The sequence below is a fragment of the Apteryx mantelli genome, chromosome 28 (assembly GCF_036417845.1).
Source record: "Apteryx mantelli isolate bAptMan1 chromosome 28, bAptMan1.hap1, whole genome shotgun sequence".
Taxonomy (NCBI): Eukaryota; Metazoa; Chordata; class Aves; order Apterygiformes; family Apterygidae; genus Apteryx; species Apteryx mantelli.
In genome coordinates this window covers 52,992-70,776 of record NC_090005.1, presented here as the reverse complement: position 1 = coordinate 70,776, position 17,785 = coordinate 52,992, and the positions used below count along the sequence as shown (strand labels likewise).

The 17,785-nt window shown below is 40.1% G+C and overlaps 3 protein-coding genes across 8 annotated transcripts in view; 2 read left to right on the top strand and 1 right to left on the bottom strand.

The window, feature by feature from the left end:
* Positions 1 to 32: 32 nt before the first annotated feature.
* Positions 33 to 6,535, top strand: LOC106491779 (ras-related protein Rab-18-B-like). Its single transcript, XM_067311821.1, has 7 exons — positions 33 to 225; positions 297 to 352; positions 772 to 833; positions 3,089 to 3,161; positions 4,146 to 4,264; positions 5,270 to 5,336; positions 6,207 to 6,535. Exons 1-7 carry the CDS (start codon positions 161 to 163, stop codon positions 6,380 to 6,382), a joined length of 618 nt encoding a protein of 205 aa, XP_067167922.1. The 5' UTR covers positions 33 to 160; the 3' UTR covers positions 6,383 to 6,535.
* MPP3 (MAGUK p55 scaffold protein 3) overlaps positions 5,347 to 17,785 on the bottom strand; it is a 35,002-nt gene continuing 22,563 nt past the window's right edge. For 3 of the 6 annotated variants that reach the window (XM_067311815.1, XM_067311817.1, XM_067311818.1), the window contains one exon: positions 16,028 to 17,639. In XM_067311815.1, the coding sequence (XP_067167916.1) occupies positions 17,457 to 17,639 (183 nt within the window). In that variant the 3' untranslated portion in view covers positions 16,028 to 17,456. Of the gene's footprint in view, positions 5,723 to 6,961; positions 7,136 to 16,027; positions 17,640 to 17,785 lie in introns of those variants that run through there. The other 3 variants (XM_067311816.1, XM_067311819.1, XR_010886478.1) reach the window with 2 other exon arrangements.
* Positions 8,960 to 15,149, top strand: CFAP97D1 (CFAP97 domain containing 1). The gene is made up of 6 exons (XM_013951459.2): positions 8,960 to 9,904; positions 10,023 to 10,682; positions 12,062 to 12,185; positions 13,591 to 14,349; positions 14,509 to 14,745; positions 14,911 to 15,149. Exons 2-4 carry the CDS (start codon positions 10,465 to 10,467, stop codon positions 13,672 to 13,674), a joined length of 426 nt encoding a protein of 141 aa, XP_013806913.1. The 5' UTR covers positions 8,960 to 9,904; positions 10,023 to 10,464; the 3' UTR covers positions 13,675 to 14,349; positions 14,509 to 14,745; positions 14,911 to 15,149.

Below are 17,785 nucleotides of genomic sequence, written 5' to 3'. Positions count from 1 at the left end.
GGAGTCGCCTCAGCTGGTTCCGCCGGTGACGCCCGCCGGGCCGCGGCGTGGGGCAGTGGTAGCTTCATTGCGGCCGCGCGGCGCTCCGGGCTGCCCGATCTGTCTGACTCGGCGGGCTGCGCGGCGCCCCTCGGCTGCGGGCGGGGCAGCCCCAGCGGGCATGGACTCAGCGGGCCTCACCCTGAAGCTGCTCCTGGTCGGGGACAGCGCTGTAGGGAAGTCCAGGTGCGGCAGCGCGGGCCGCGCGGGCGGGGCGCGCTCCGCGCCGGGCTGACGGCTGCTCTCTTCTCCCACAGTCTCCTGCTGAGGTTCACCGAGGGCGCCTTTGAGCCGTGCCTGAAGCCCACTATCGGTGAGTGCGGCCGCCCGGCCCCGAGCTGGGGGTTTCGGCTGGCTCTTGCTTGGGTCCCGCCGGCGAGAGAGCAGCGGAGTGGGGAGCCGGAGTCGAGCCAGTGCTTGGCGGGAGCGGGCTGTGAGGGGGAGCGGGCGGGAGCGGGCTGTGAGGGGGAGCGGGCGGGAGCGGGCTGTGAGGGGGAGCGGGCGGGCGCGCGGGCTGTGAGGGGGAGCAGCGGGCTGTGAGGGGGAGCGGGCGGGCGCGCGGGCTGTGAGGGGGAGCAGCGGGCTGTGAGGGGGAGCGGGCGGGCGCGCGGGCTGTGAGGGGGAGCAGCGGGCTGTGAGGGGGAGCGGGCGGGCGCGCGGGCTGTGAGGGGGAGCGGCGAGGCGGTCCCTCGGCGTGCTCGTTGTGATATTCCTTCCCTTCTCGTGTCATAGGTGTTGATTTTAAAGTGAAGAAAATGGTGGTAGACGGCCATGCAGTACAGCTTGCAATATGGGTAGGTTTAGTTCCGGACAGATACGGAAATCTTAAGAGTGTGGGGTTTTTTTTGTTGTTTTTTTCTGTGTTAAAAAAGCCTTCTGCACGTTGAGGTTGTGCACTTCTGGTTCAAATGTGCATAGAGTGGGTGCCTTTCATGATTTTACAGCAGAAGTGGTAGGCAAAGCTCTTTCAAAAGATTTGTAAATGTTTCATTGTTGTGGTTTTGGGACTTTCCTGAATTCTCGTAGGGATCCTGACTGCTCATTCCTGCAGTTACACATCTGGGTTTCTGAAATCCTCTGTGAGGTCTTAGACGAGAAGATGTGGCCTTGCAAGAAGGGCAGGTCTTTCATGCCTGTATGAACCAGAAGCATTCCCAAGACAGACAACACACGTGTTGAGAAAATAACATAGAGAGAAAAGGCACAGAGGAGAGAGCTTCGAGGAACTGAGTTGCATGATCTCCTTCAGGGACTGCGCAGCCAATTCTGTGTGTGCCAAACCAGAAACACTCTAGATATTTTAGTTAAAACAAAGGAAACAAAAATGTATTTTACGATCTATTGAAGGGCCAGATTTTCCAGAAGACTTGAGTATTTGCCCTGAATTTCCAGGTGCTATATTATATAGCACCTGGAAATTGGGAAACTAGATTGCAGCTGTGTATTCAGGATTATTTATAATATTATTAAAGCTCTCACTCTACACCATAGCAGAAGTACTTATAATATAACTATGGATATAGTCCTGTTCTAAAATACGTACAGTTTCTTTTGTCTTTAGATGTCATGTCTGTTAAAACAGATTTGAGAGAGAACAGAACTAAAATGGAAAATGTACAGAGAAAGCACTCATACTGTAGAGAGAGTTTTGGGGATGAATGGGACTAGGAGATTTCCTTTAATTCTCTTAAATGGAATGAAAGAGACTGAGCACCAGAAGGAAGAGGTTTTTATGCATGTGGTAATGGGTATCTGAGAAAGAACACAATATTCTGAAGTTAGTAATTGGATTATTAGAAAGAAGGTTGATATTAGTGCAGGCAATACAAATGCCAAAACTTGTATTATTTTCTTGTTTTCCGTCTGACACTTTGAGTACAGAATGCAGAGCTAGAGTGATAAAGTCACAGTTGCTCTAGTTAGCATACATATTGCTTGTATTCTGAGCAAGCTGCACGTAAAGCAGAAGCTTTTGCTGAGAGTAACGAATAAATACTTGGTCTAATAATCACACAGGGGTGTGTCTCCTTGCTGTGAAATGAAAAGCAAGGCCAGAACCTGCACAAGTTGAATAGCTGGAAAAGGCACTTTTGCCGTAGTCTGTAACAGCTTCAGGAGATAGTGCTAATTAGGATTAAAAAAACTAGTACAATTGCACTATGTGAAATAAAAACTTAAATGCATGTACAGAGTATCAAGGTGAAAGAGAGGCTTCTACTTACTATTCCAGTGTGTGGGGTGACCTAAGAGTACAATCTGCTTAGTAAGGATGACATGAATTAAGTACGTGTATTTCCAATTCTATTTTTTAACAAAGATAGAGGAAATAAATGATAACATAGTTGTTAGTCTATCTATTGTAATCTGTGCATATATTTAAATAAAGAGAGAATTTTTTTGTAAAAATGATCTTTGTACAATTCCTTTGCCTCCTTCTTGTTCATTCTGGGGGATTTTGAATTTCATGTTTCACTCTAGGAGCTGTTTGGAAGTTTCATGAGAGTGAATATGACATACTGCAGTAATAATTGAACAAAATTACTGATTTTAAATTTCTCATCTGCTTAGCATCTCAGCAGCCTTGAAATAGTTCTTACTAACTAGACTGTCCTTTCCTGCTGTGGATGAGCAATGGTAGATTTTAGAACCACTATATTTCTCCTTTCTTGCAGTGTCTGTCACTGGGAAAACCCTGATTCCTCACCCCTTTCAGTTCAGCTGACTGTTAACTGACTAAACGCAGCTGCTTGGCCTGCAGCGAGAGTCTCTGGTTTATTTTTCTTGAGTCCCATTGACTTTGTCTTACTCCTGGTACAGAAGTCTGTGCTTATCACTTCATCTTTTAATGAAGTCCTCTCCATGCTTTTCTGCCCCTTTTATCCCTTTTCTGTTGTGCTGCTGCTAATGTTTTTTGGCTGCTTCCCTCACACTGTTGTCTTATGCTTTTACATGTTCTTGCTGATCAGAAAAATGTTAATTTTGTTTAGCTTATGTCACATAATTTAAATTACCCTTTTTGTTCTAAATGTCTTTGGTTTTTCCCCTGTAGGACACAGCAGGACAAGAGCGCTTTAGAACGCTGACTCCCAGTTATTACCGAGGAGCTCAAGGGGTTGTTTTAGGTAGGAGGTGTATGGAAGAGAAACATGGTTACAAAAAATGTGAAGTCTTTATTACTAAGTAAATGTAAATCTCTTCTCAAAGGAGACTGAGAAAATCAGAGGAACAATTACTATGTTTTTTACAATGCTTCTGCATCACTAGCTCAAACATTAAGTGTGCAAAATTTATTGGCAAGACATAGTGTGTCTTCAAAATATTTTAAATTTAAAAATATGTAGATGTCACACTGCAAACCATTGAGTAGATGAATTATCAGCTTTATTCTAATTACTTTGGCAAGTTTTTGGTCAAAAGCCAAATCAGTTTTCAAGGGTTCCCCCCCCATTTTTACTTTTTTTTTTTTTCAGAGACAATATTGATGTGATTCCTATGAAATATGAGGTTTGTAGCACAAATAATGGATGGCTAGTCCCATTCTGTGCAACAACATGAATTAGACAAAAAAATAGGATTTTTATTCTCAGGGGATGGTAAAGACTGAATAATCTGCTGTACAAAGTGTTCTTTCTGACCGTGATGCAGCCTGCAGCTTCATTTAACCTTAGTGATTACATGAATGCGGTTATGAAGTTACTAGTGACCAAAAGTCACTTTTTGCTGATATTAAGAATCCCTGTTTTTAACAGTAGTGCATATGTGTATTTATGCTTTAAATGAGATGACAGAATAATTATTTCAAAACATTTTGTGGCCCTATTCAGATCTAGCAGCATGTATAAGATCTCAGCTGTTAAGTTGGTTTTCCCATCACAGGTGTATCACGCAGATGCTCGTGTTCCATAATCCCTAGTGACTTCAGGTGAGCGCAGCTGATGTGTTCCAACTCTGGGAAGACCATATGGTTGATGCATCTATCGGTAGTTCCCTAATACTGCTTTTCATTTGAGGCAATAGTTAAAATAGTAGGAAGTAAGTTCTGCCATAATGAAGTAAACGTTGATCAAGACTTTACAGCTGTTAAGCTCCTTTTCCTCTGTCACCAGTGTATGATGTTACAAGAAAAGACACTTTCACAGGACTAGAGAGCTGGCTGAATGAGCTGGAAATGTACACCACCAGAAGCAACACTGTGAAGATGTTAGTTGGCAATAAAACTGATAAGGTCAGTTTGGAAATGCATCATCTTACATGCTTCCACTGAATACTCAGTCATGGCAGAGTATAAACGTGAGATAAGCTCTGAAAGTTACACATCTGTTATGTAAGGAGGTGATATGTTCTGTAACTGAGGAAGCCAGGTGGAGCAGGAGCCATCTTCTTCATTTACTACCTCATTTTAGAAGCAGATTTTGTTAAGAATTTCATGGAAACTATCTTGGAAAGATGCAATTAATGAGAAATTGTCTTAAAAGAAGAGAGCGAAATGTTCTGCCTAAGCCGCTGAACAGAAATGCCAGTGAAGTTAACTGCAATGCAACATCACAACTTCTTCTATCTTTTTGAGCAGACCATGTGTTTTCAACAGATGGGGGGAGGGGAAAGAAGAATTCTGCTCTTACCTTGAGATGGCTATTAGAATGTGTGTCTGTGTGGACGCTAGATGCGTTGTTCTCTGAGCGTTTCTGGGATGGCTTGAAGCGTCCGAGATGCCTGTTTCATGGTGAGATGTATTTCACTCTTGGTTGACTACAAGAAGTTTCCAGTGCGGCTATCCCGAACTAGCTGAATGGTGTTTATCTGGCTGCATATATATATCAAGTAGTTGGTACTACTTTTGTCTTGAGATTTTGGTGGTGTTATCCTTCTCTGTCCTTTTTCAAATCTGTCACTTCTCAGGCACTTTGATGTACATCTTGAGCCATGCGACTATGGCAGCCTCCTTCTTGGCATACACCTTGTTCCCTTCTAGTTGGTTCAGAAGGCAGCAGCACATTCCTTTCCTGGTAATTCGATGTTGCCACTGTTCACTTTGATCCCCTCCACTGGTTCTAACACCAATAACTGACTATAGAGCACAAAGAAAAAATGCAGGCAGTGACTGACTACCACATGGTTTTACAGAATTCCCCCCCCCCCCCCCCCGCAAAACTTCAGGTTTGCAGTGCTGCTTTTCCAGGGAGTTCCTAAAACTGGCAATTTTAGTCATGTTCTTCATTCATCCTTGCAGCCTGATCGTGAAGTAGAGAGAAGAGAAGGACTCCAGTTTGCTAGGAAACGCTCACTGCTTTTTATAGGTATGTTACTCTTTGCCAAAAATGTGTATATTTATATATTTATTTTGGTATTGCTGAGCATGAATGAATTAAGTGTATAATTGCATTTCAGGTTGATTTTTATAGCTAATGAACATGGATTCCTTTTGCTGCATCAGTTCCATATGCATGGATACAGATCTTAATTTTTTTCCAAGATGCTGTGCGCTGACTGCAATTGGGTATACTTTTTTTCTGAAAGTGAGATTTATTGCATGTACTGTGTAGGCATGGATTTTTATATTCTTTTGAAATTATCAGTCTTGTTAGGAGTTTTTTAATTCAGAGCCCTGAAGAGTGGAATCTTCCTCCTGACTGATATCAGTAAGGACCTTGGGTAATCTTTCATTCCTGGGTTTCTGTTGCAGCTACATAAAAAACAATATGGTTAGACCAATGATAAAATGTGCAATGTGAAGACAAAGCCAGCAAAGATGGAAAAAACTGTGTATTAAAAATGAGGCGCGTATAGGTGAAGCCTCTTGATAAGATTTGAAGAAGGAACTGGAGTGAACATGTCTATTCTGCATTCTTTTTCTGACTTATGTCTGGAGTAATCATCTTGTAGATTTGTTATCACAAGCTGAGAAAAATTTCTGTTTACTACTGTGGAGAGAAAAGGGGCCAGTGGAATTTTTCTAGATGGAAAAAGGAGATGCTTCCGACTGATGGGATGTGTTTCTGTTTATCGCAATTAACTTAGGCATGCCTCTAAGGGAGAAAGAAGATGAGGTTCAATTGTTTATACGTTACAGTATCTTCTCTCTGTTCCCCAAAATAGCTTTTTACAAAGAGGAATGCTCTCTGCAAATAAAACAAAACATACACTTTTTTTTCCTCTTTTCTTTGTAGAAACTAGTGCCAAGACACAGGATGGAGTCCGACATGCCTTTGAGGAGCTTGTCATAAAGATTCTGCAGACACCGGGTCTTTGGGATAAAAGCGCAGAGAAGTGGGGAGTACGGCTGATGGAGTCTTCAACACAGCAGGAGAGAAATTTATGTGGTGCATACTGTCCACTTGCTTAAACCTACAGGTGTCTGTTCTGTCTGAATGGAGTGGACTTCTAAAAATATATTAACGGATTCAAGACACTAGACAGTTTCTGTTTTGGATCTACACAGTTTGGCCTGTCAAAAACAAATTCATTAACAAAATACATTTTTCATTCATTAACAAAATACAGTTTCTCCTTCCATTGTGCACAACTGATATCTTCAGATATCAATATAATGATTTTCTGGTAACAAATTTTCTCCAAGAAGCACTATGATTTATAGTGAGAGCTTTTGCTGTTTGACATTTAACATATGCTTGTTCTGGAATTCCCACCTTAGCATCAAATAAGGCAGTGTTGCACTCTGGAACTTTACTGAAAAGCTTCTCTTCCCCAGAATGGCATGGGAGGCTCCTAGGCAGCCAAGTTCCCGTGAATGTAATTGTCAGGAGTTGTTGTGAGCAATGACATTGTTTCCCTATTTCAGATGCTTTTAAGCAGTGAAAATTGCTATATGTCCCCAGAGAGAAAGTTGAGTTAGACTTAATTTCAGAGTTCTAGTGAATAAGCATATTCTCATAACATTCTGCAGGGGAAAAAATAGACTTGCCTGTGAAGGATGTTGTAGGTTTATCCCTTGCTCCTCTTAAATAACTTGTACTGAGGATCATTGGTGATTTGGAGTCATCATTTTGGGCCAGTTCAGTGTGGGTCCTTGCTGCCATTAACAGAGCGCACTGCAAACTCACATTCTTGCCCTCATTCAGCAATTGCAGGACTAAAACTAGGGTTAAAATAAAGCAAGCTGGTGATGGAAGATATTCCACTGGAAAGAGACTCTTAATTGCCTATTCAATTATGAAGTTCTGCTAGCTAGCTGCTTCTCTTTCCTTTTTTCCCCACTAAACTCACTGCCTTTTCTTGAAAACAGATTTTGAGTCATGGAAGATGCTATCCTAGAGTCAGGTCTTGGCAATAATGCTTCTAGAAGACTTCTGGTTGGCTGCTTAATACTGTAAAAGTATCCAAATTTTGGGGACAACATTAAAAACATAAACTGAAGTGCTTGTAAATAAGCAACAGATCCAAAGACACTCTTTCATTACAGGACATAGACTAACTTTGTTCTGACTTGTCTTTCTTAGGATATATAATTTGATGATTCATAGCTATAAAGGTAATTTAAATTAGTATTAGGAGTGCTTTCCTGAATAACACCAGTGACTTGTCATGGGTGCTACCACAACACAGTAGGCCTAAAATGAGGAGTATAAACTTCTACCTCATTCTGGAGCTATTCTAGCTTGTTTTCCAAAAATTTGTTCTTTGTGGAGCTGCTTTTGTCTGTGAAAAATGTGCATGTGTGTGTCACTGCCACTAGAGTACCTGAATAGAAATACCTGATGTATTGGGGTTTTGCATCCATTTCTGTTTGACTTGCAATGGACGTAAGTGGCTATGTGGCTGCAGTATCATTCCTGTGCATTTCCCTCTGCTGAAATCTTAGTCTGAGGAAGATGTTGTTGGATCTCATAGTGGCTTTTAATGTTCTTAGTAGCTGCCGTGGAAACATATCTACTTACAGTCTACAGAAAGACTGTTCCTTACACCTCCACCTTGGTTTCAGTATATAGTGTGTCCCTTTGGAGTAATGTTTATTCATATCAGCTTGTCAGAGAATAAACAAGAAAGCAGTTTCTGCTGATGTGACCTACAGCAGCTGGATAGGCACACTGCTCACAGAGGGTATGGAGTTTTAAGCTACTGAGCATTCATATGCAAAATGTGAGCATGTCATAATATAAGATTGTCTGGAGACTCCAGACAAAATGTGAAAAACAGAGAGCCTGGACACAAGTAAATAAAACTAGGAAGCTGAATTCAGAAGCTGGTTAGCCATGGCAGCTGTAACAAAGCCATAAAGCCAGGTAGGCAGGCCAGGAAGAAGACAGTCATGAGAAGGTGGAGATGACTGACTTCTGATCACCAGGCCATGTACTGGTCCTGGTGCATTCTCTGCTCTTTGCTTGTGCTTTGTTCTCATGACGTGTGACTCTTCTGCACTGATCCTGTCACGAAGGCAGTGATCTCTTTCTGTGCATCTACTGGGGATAAGGAGGTGACTGAAGAGAAGACTACATGTTCTGTTGCTGTCAGTTGAATGTGGGCAAAACTGCTTAGCTGGTCTTTGCTGCAGCAGGTATCTACCTGCCTTAGAAGGGCAGTATGGCCTCATTTTTAAGAGTGGCTTATTTTTTTGAATATTAAACAGCTGGCTGCCCCTTTAAAAGGAACGTCATTTTCCTTCATATTGTGCTTCAGTTTGCTGTGAATGCACTCCTACTCAATAAATGCTCCCTCTGCTTGTATTTGGGGGGGGAAAAACAAAACAGAACCCATCTTGATTAGTTTATGGATTTGTTTTGTTTATACTGATGAGCATAATGATTTCTGAGGGAAACAAGTTAAATCAATGGGTCTTTCATTCAGTTCTGGACATGGCCAGGTCTGAAAGTAGTAATGTAATATATTCACAATCATTCCTATTAGTAACTACAAGAAATATCTCTATAGAGTTCCAGATTTACAAAATAAAATGTGAAATTGGGCATTTCTTCCTGTTGCAGGATACTTGCATGTAATGAAAAAAGTACCTTCTGGTGGTCTAATTTTGCCAGAGCAGTCTGTTCACGCTCACAGGATTTTCCCTGTGGCATGTGCTGGCTTCTGATGTCATAGCAGCGGTACCTGTTGTAACTTTCAGTGATCCTGCCAGTCAGATTTGTAATAGGGTTTATCTTTCTCAATAGTGGAGGTTAGAAAGGCAAAGATGGGCAGTGTGCAGTATCCAGCCTATCCTATCATAGTTGCCAGTTGCAAGCAAAGAGCTGCTATAAAGAGCAAGCTGTGTGCTACTATTTGATTCACAAGAACAAGCTAGAATTTGGTATGTGTTTTTTTTTTTTTTAATTATATCACCCCTACATTTCAGTTAATAGGGTTTTTTTTTTTAACACCAAGCTGATATTTTTTACTGAAAAACTACTAGATGAGCATCTCAGAAACTGTAAATTAAACAAAAGTAGAAAAATGGGAGCTGAGATCATAATGAAACATTTGCAGAAATATTTGTAGACATCCTGCTGGGAAATGCGAGTCGTCCTTACAACCAGATGTTTTAAGACCACATGCTAATTAATGTCAGTAAGCAGACTTGTAGAATGCTGTATATTTTCAAATGAATTTGACTTCCTGATGAAGTACAAGCTAAAACTGATATGGGAGATGAAGGGAAGATTGTGGCTCAGGCCTGTGCTTTTGTGGACAGAAAATCCTTAAACCATGTTGCAGTTCACTTATTGTCAGTTTAGGCACAGTATGACTTGGCCTGTAAATAAGAAAATGTTACTGAAAAGTAGGATCCTGTTCTGTAGTGCTGAAATGAGTACTCGCCTTACTTTCACTGCATGCCTGAAACATTGTTTCTGTTTCCACTGTGTCCAGGAAGCGATGCAGACCTGTAGTGCTTTTCCTCAGCAAAAGCTGTTTCATGGTATGTGGGGGATGCTGACAAAGGAAAAGCTGGGTGAAGGGATCTGGGGCTCAATAGCTTCATAAGACTTTTTTCACATAAGACTTTTTTTTTTCTTTTTCTTTTTTTTCCCTTTAAGCAAGATCTCATGTGGATAATAAGCCCCCACATGCAAAGACCCACCAACATTTTAACCTGAGCAAGATTCAGGTACTTGATAGCTTTTAACTGTGTGGTTCTCCCCCACCCTTGCCCCTAATAATAATGCCTCAAGTAGCACAAAAGTTTTCAGGTAAATGTAGTGCAGGGGGCTTTCTTCAGCCTTTGAGAGTAACAAAATGAACAAAAAAAGGCTAAGGACAGAAAAAAATTTTTTTTTGAATGCAATCCTGCTTTTGTATCTTGTTAGCTTGTTTATATACATAGATAAAGGGAGAGCAGTGGGAGAAGGAAAACAAGGAAGCAGTGACAAAACAAGAACAGTGATTTTGGATATGGTTGAGGAGCAGAAGTAAGGGGATTTTTTAAAATGTTTATATATATAAATATATATATGTGCATGTGTAAAATATATGTAGGCAATGAATATGGGAAGCATAACAACTGTGAGGGCCAGCCCAGTAAAGATTTTCATGAGGAAAAATATAAAGCACATTACAAACTTGGTACCTCTGGCACAGGAGGATCAAAAGCGAATTGGCCAAATTGAAAGAGATAATAAGAAGCTCTTGGAGAGGCTAGCTGAGATACACCGAGGGACAGGGAAAGTGGACTGCTGGAACGAGCGCTTTCAGAGGAGGTAGCTGGTACTACCATTTGTTCCAGGAACACAATGCTGCAGTTCTTGTGCATGTGCATGTCTATGTAGGAAGGGTGCCATGCAATTTTAGGGGAGGGACTCACAGTTTACAAAAAGCAGAACTATAGCTGTCACCGTTTAATTTCCACTCTTAATTGTTCTTCAAGGCTGCACTGCCCCAGGCAAACCTATACTCCCAAAAGAGCTCCTGGAGAAAGATGAAATATTTCTGCTTGAAAAGGGGTTATTTATAACAGGGAAGCTAAATTAGCACTTATCAGGTGACAGTACCTTCCTACCCCATCTGCTCAAGAGTTAAATCCCTTTTAAGTGAGAGTTTACTCTCTGCTGTTATTTTGGAACCCAACTGCATTCTCGTCCTCAAGCTTTCTGTAGCCCTGTCTGCCACAGGATCTTACAGAGTTCTGTTCTTTGTACAAAATGTGACTGTTTGGTCTGTCTGTCCGTCCATCTCTCTCACACACATTACCCCCCCCCCCCCCCCGCAACAAACACTCAGTGAACCACAAAATGTGTCTACTAAGGTGCTTTTGTGTTGCACTCTTTCTTCTCTAAGCTTCCTCTAGCCACTGTCATTTTTCAGATTCATGCTTCCCATCTTCCTGTACTATCCAGACACTGGAATTACTGCTCCTTGGTAGGAATTTCACTAGCTTTCCTCCTCTTTTTTCCGCCAGCCTCAGTTTTCCTAGCTTTTTTTCCAAACTGTTCGAATGCATGGACTGCAACTCCAAACTTTATCATTGTGGTTCCTCCCCACAAGCACATTCAATTCATTTTTACAACAGCCGTCTAGGGTAAGTTAGGCTGTTTCTGGTTTCTATTTGTATACTTGCACATATATTTGTACTGAAAGAGTCTGCACATGTGGTACATATTCTTTTGCCAAGTAGCAAAGTATTATCATTGCCTTCCCTTGCCTCTTCCTAACAGCTGTTCTGTTGCTGCTTTCTTGCCACATACAGCTATTCTTTTAGATCTTTGTATGTGAGATTGCTTTATCTATTTGGAGGCACCTGCAGTTCTGAATGCTGTAATACTGTAACTGAAATTATGTAGATGTAAGTCTGAATTAAGAGAACTGCGCAGGGACAGGGCATGACAATGGGCCACAATAAAGATTCAGTCATTATTCTACTCTTACGGAAATGTTGACCAAAGCCAACCTCTGCAAGATTCACTGAAAGGCACTATTTTGGGTATGGGGGTGTTGCTGGGGGGGGAGGGGGGGAGGTGAGGAATGAGTTTATTGCACCTGTGTATATGCCTTACAAATGTCATTGCATTAACAAGAAAGTGCTGAAAATTGATTTTTTTTTTCCAAAACAAAAATTATTTTCATTCATTTTTGTTTTTAGCTCAAATAGAGACAAGCAGAACAGCGAAATAGTGAAGATCACCGTGGAAAACCAAGGTATTCTGAAGAGGCTTGTTGACTGTAAGCCTACTTACGATCATAAGATGTCTGAGACTGGTTGGCAGGCATGTACATTAATTTTTGTTTAGTATATTATTCCTTTTTATCTTCAAAGTAAGGAAAATGTATGGGAAGAGTTCAATACTATGGGCATGTTTTTAAAATGGCAGCTACTTAGCTATCTATTACTGACTAGAAAAAACTGTACCTTAATAAATAAGAAAATAATCAGAAAAAACTACGTATTTAGAAAAGGGAGCATTTTCTAGAACAAAATTATGTTAGAAATCTGGGTTGAAGGGCTGCCTATATCTAAAAAGGATAGGTAGTCTTAGTGATAATGGCTGAAGTTGAATTTTATTCTGATACCATCAATAAATGTTGCCAACATTTTAGTATAAAGAAAAATGTGCCATTATGTTACATTCAAACCTTAATTTTCATGTTGCCTACTCACACACATAAGCAAAAATATTAATTTCAGTTACAGCAGAATAATAAATGCAAGGTTCTGTCTCTCTATAAAAAGATCATCAAAAGGAGAGCCTTGCTTTCACTTTACAGAAATGGAACTTAATTTCAATAACAGCTCCAGTCAAATTTTACTGAAAGTTTATGAAGCCACTGAAATCTAGGCAGGTTTCTTATTATGCTTCTTCAGCTTGCTAATTAAGAACATGAGAAGCTCACAGGTTTTAATATTTGTAATTGTAGTCTTTTTTCCTATGAGACAATTTACAGTGGGTTTTGCTCAATTAGCAATGACAACTGTAAGGCAAAACATCTTTAGAGCTGTGTACCATATTCCCCTCATTCCTCCTCAGGTTCTCTGCAACGAGTTTTTCTATGCTATCTGAAAAAGTAAAACAAATTAGTATTTTACTGCATTTTTAATACCTAAAATGTGATGTATCTTGGATACCTTCTTTTAAAAGGCAGCTGAAGATGGGCATTATTTCAACTTATATACTTCATATCCCATTCTAGACAAAAACTAAGCTGGCTTCAGTGGAAAAAAAAATAGGCAGCTAATCTTTAATTGTTATAAAAAGTCATGATACCTAATAATTAAAATATTATGTATCAATAATCTGTAGCTATCAATGTGATAATCCAGGGCACATTTTCAGGCAGGAGGTAGAAGAGCATACAGTCCATGTTAATGAATAGCCTTGTGTATGGATTTTCTCCTTCATGCTTCTCTGAAAGTGCATGCTAGTTTTCTGTTTTGAAAAGATAACAATTATAGCTTTCCTGTAAACAGAATTAAACTCCTCTCACTCACTCTTCAGTTTGAAGTTATAGCTTTACACTTGCAAGAACAAACACAGCATTGCAGAAGCAAAAATACTGAAGATATGCTACTGATTTTTACACAGTAACTGTAATGATTTAGTTTTTGTATTTTAAACTTAATTTCTGAGCCCATTTTGGACAATTCAATTACTGGAAATTTTTTTGGACTGCCAGCAGCTTTATTTGACCTTAGCTGAAGAAGCTGATGTGAACCCTGATGACCAAATGCCTTCAGTGCCTCACACTTCTGTCCTGTGAAGTTTAAATGATTCAACAGGAGCCCAGGATTTGTTCATTTCCCCTAACCACAGTAAGAGCATTTCAGAATGCCATGACCCTGTGTAGTAGGTTGGGATACTTTGGGATACTACATATTACTTCCTCTTGTTGTTCTGTGGCAATTACCATGGCTGTGCTTGTTCTGTATCCTGCTCCAAGTAAGCTTAGAAAAAACACATTAGTTAACTCTCTGATTACAGTCGATGGCCACAGACTAGTCACATTTGCTTGGTGACAAGTCTTAGGCAGGCACAGTCTTATTTAAAAGGTAAAGATAGCACTATACTGCTAACTCATTCTGACAATTAGAATGAAGACACTGTAACTCAAGGTCTCAGAAATTCCTACAGCCTATGGCCAACTTGGCATTGCATAACTACTGACTGCTGAATTGAGTAAGTAATCTACAGGAGACTTGACTAAGAACGCTAATCAATCTTTGGCCTACAAAGATAAGAGGATATGCAAGAGAAGGCAAAAAAAGGACAAAAATTAGACAGTGTACTTCTATTAATTACAGTCATAACAGTTTTCTTGTAATGCCTAATTAGCCTCAATGACAAAATCCGTGGTAATTTTTTCTTTTTATGGCAGAACACCAGGCACTTCATACGGAATACGACACGATACCTTATCGCCTCACATGAGAATTAGGTATGCTGTTTTACCTCAGAAGGTTTAATTTTATAAAGCAATGCACGCGTCATATAAGAAACTATATTTGAGGTATCAGGGATCTAATCTGTGTGCATCTCATAGTCATATGAAAGGTTATATATTTTACAGGAAGTTGTCATCTTAATTCTATTGCAGATTTGGCTGGAGAAAATGATTCTTCAAAACCATCTGAATGTATGTTTGGTCTCACTGACTGAAATGTTCCTTGGCTGTACTGTACACACCTTATGTTTCAAAAGGGAAGCAGTTTCAGATATGGTCAGTACACAGACAGAAGACTGCCTGAAAATTTCAGGCAGTGTAGACATTAACCAAGGTTCATCCTTCGATACTACCAATCACAGAAAGAAATATGAAAGACTACATTAATTTGTAAGTGCAAACAAGGGAGGGAGAAGGGTAAGGGAGAGGAGGTTGGGTTTGCTTAAGTACTATGACTTAGTGCTCTTGGGACTACTCACAAAGCAGGGCTTTGAATTGAGTACATTTACATTCTGTTTTTCTTTATAATCTCACCTTTTTTTCCTCTAATTGCAGGAGAATATACCAGGCACAGCTAACACAGCAGGGACTCAAAATCTTTTCAGAATCAGAGTCTTGTTCTGATAACATTAGCTCTCTGTTGAATACTCTTTTGCTAGGATTTTAGAATAAATAGGAGCACTGAATGTGGGTGTTTTTTTTCCCTACAAGTAATGCTCATCTTAGCTACCCTCAAACTTTAGCATATACATATCTATCCTCTCACCATTCTTCACTTTGAACCTAGAAAAAACCCTGCATCTAGAAACAAGACAAACATTTCTGACCGTGCCACAACTTAATACAGAGATGAATGTACATCCATATAGAATTTGCTACCTGCACATAATTTTGAAGATTTAACCCATACTGTTCCAGTTCAGTTTTCACAGCAATATTACATGTTAACATCTTTTCAGTCACTGTAATTTCAATTATACCTGTATACTTCATTTGCCTTGCTTCTCTTAATAGTTCCCCTGTTAGATTATGTTAGATCATAAAGCACACAAACTATTTATTTATTGCTAGTCCTTTGGAATTTAAGTGGTTGGATAGTAATCTTGCTTTAAGTGAATTCCGACCCTTAAATAATATTTTATCTATATCCCCTACAAATGCTTATGTCTTGCAGACTGTAAAAAAGCTGTTTGTAATGGCAACATCAATCAATTTATACAAAGGCATCTCTGCCTATTTGATATTTTCATAAGGCTACTTCGTTTGAAGTGTTGTTAATTTGAAATAACTTTTAAAGTATTATTCCCAATCGTTCATAGGATACAGGTACATCTGTCACAAAATTCATTTGGCCAGTGAGTCTCTTTTGTAAGCCATGTTACCTTTGATGGCTGTGCTGGGCCAAGACAGGAGAGATGTGACAGCAGAGCTGATGGGCAACCAGCATATGGAGGAGTCCTTGTACACTTACTGAGAGGCCACTGGTCTTGTGGTGCATCTGCTCTGGAAAGCCAGAGCAGATCTATCTGCTTGTGAAAGGTGCTATTCTTGCATGAATGGGAACCTCAACACTGATAGTCAGGAAGACGTTAAAGTTGCCAGGGTAGAGCTGCTTGAAGACAGATATGGGATGATTTTGGGGGCTTAGTGTAGAGTCAGTGACACTGGCATATAAGAAACATGCTTTTTAATACACAGTGTTGTTAGTTTTGTTGAATGTGCTGGAACAAGAATTATATCATACTGTTAAGATGCAAAAAATGGGATTGGTGCATTAGAAGATGTTGTTAAAGGGCATAGTACACATGAAAGATTACAACTCAGTAGGCAAAGGAAAACAGCAACTAGTTTTATCTAACATACACCTGTACAGTACTCAAATCTATCAAATAATGAATTTAAAAGCATAGGCGCTTTCAGAACTGTATCTCTGCATTTTCTTATTTATACCCACCTAAAAATCCTGTATATTCAAGTCTCCTGAAATATCTGCAAAATCCTGTAACTGTTAAGACTGCCTCTTCAGAACTTGACGTGGCCTACTACACGCTCTGGAACCCTTCACCAGAGTTGAAACAAAGGCATCAGTAACTGCTGGAAGGATGAAGATTTGGTGCTGTAGGTCAGATACATAGTATGTCAGCCTCCTCATTTTAGTGCCCTCTTCAGAGCTGCTGTATTAGTGTCCACATAGTATCCCAGCAAGTGGCATTTCTAAAGGTGACTTGCAGCTAAGAAGCTTCTCGAAGGTCTATCTCAAATCATATAGAGTAATTTTCACATAGACAAAAGGATGTCTCCAGTTTATTATGAGATGGATAGTCACAGGTATGTTCACAGGTTGCTTAATGCTTGGCCTGTGTCAGCAGGAAGAGACTGGGAAAGTGGGCATAAGCTATGGATGAGCAGACTACCTGTGCAAGACAGCCAAAAGCCCTGGGAAGTGGGGGATGGGCATTGAAAAAAATCCCTCTTTCAGCTGCTAAAATATATACAACTTACATAGCTGACCTAGTTTGGTTCCTAATGGGAAAGAATTTGCAACTAATGATCCTGAATGAAGGGAAACATGTCTTGCTGACCTGTCAGCCAGCTGAATTTCTAAACAGCTGAGATGGTGTAAGCATTCTCCAAAGGATATCCCTCCCACCTAGTTTAAGTAGCTTGTTCTGTAGGCAGCATGGTCCCTGAAAAGTACCTATTTTGGGATGCCTTAACTCTAGCCACGCAATATTTGGCCAAAGGCTGAGGATTCCAGCCTGTTAGTGTCCAGGCACTGCTTAAATGCTTTGAAAGTGTGGGATCCTCTGAAATTTTACCTTACAAAATGTAGCATTTACAGTCTAAAAGTCACTCCAATCTTTTACTAATCTGTTTAGACTGAGTGTTCAGTTTTGAACAACAGCTGCCACTAAAAATTCTGATTCAGGAAGGTAGTGTCTGCTTCTGACTTGCTTTGTTTAGTTCTTCTAATACAGTTTTTATGTTATTTTCTAGTTAGAATGGCAGCTTTGAAGTGAATTTGACATGTTTCCCTTTTATAATTCACATATTTACAAGACATTGTTATACAGTCCTTCCTTTAAGCAGACGATAACTGGCTATGACCTAACCCAGTTGATTGGCACCCAAAATGAATCCTTGCTTAGTTTCTCTAGCACAGTTTTCAGCTGATTACATGCACTCTGGAGATCTTCTTTCACCAGTATAGTGTCAATTAAATGGCCATACTGCTCTTCAATGAATGCTGCTGAATTAATAATTTCCTGCTGTTCTTCATCCTGCTGATCAACACATGAGAAGACGATACTAAATTTGCAGTACATCTTTTTAATTACTTGCTAGTATTTTTGAGTATTATACTAGCACCCTAAATCATTACTTTGAAAACAAATGAAACAAAAGCTGCTACCATTGGGAAAGGGTAGTT

Bases quoted from the DNA above. Each gene is read 5' to 3' on its own strand.
- LOC106491779 (XM_067311821.1), top strand. From the start codon at position 161: ATGGACTCAGCGGGCCTCACCCTGAAGCTGCTCCTGGTCGGGGACAGC. The intron at 353-771 runs GTGAGTGCGGCC...CTCGTGTCATAG, and splicing joins GTGCCTGAAGCCCACTATCG to GTGTTGATTTTAAAGTGAAG. The intron at 834-3,088 runs GTAGGTTTAGTT...TTTCCCCTGTAG, and splicing joins CAGTACAGCTTGCAATATGG to GACACAGCAGGACAAGAGCG.
- CFAP97D1 (XM_013951459.2), top strand. From the start codon at position 10,465: ATGAATATGGGAAGCATAACAACTGTGAGGGCCAGCCCAGTAAAGATT. The intron at 10,683-12,061 runs GTAGCTGGTACT...TTTTGTTTTTAG, and splicing joins AACGAGCGCTTTCAGAGGAG to CTCAAATAGAGACAAGCAGA. The intron at 12,186-13,590 runs GCATGTACATTA...TTGGACTGCCAG, and splicing joins TGTCTGAGACTGGTTGGCAG to CAGCTTTATTTGACCTTAGC.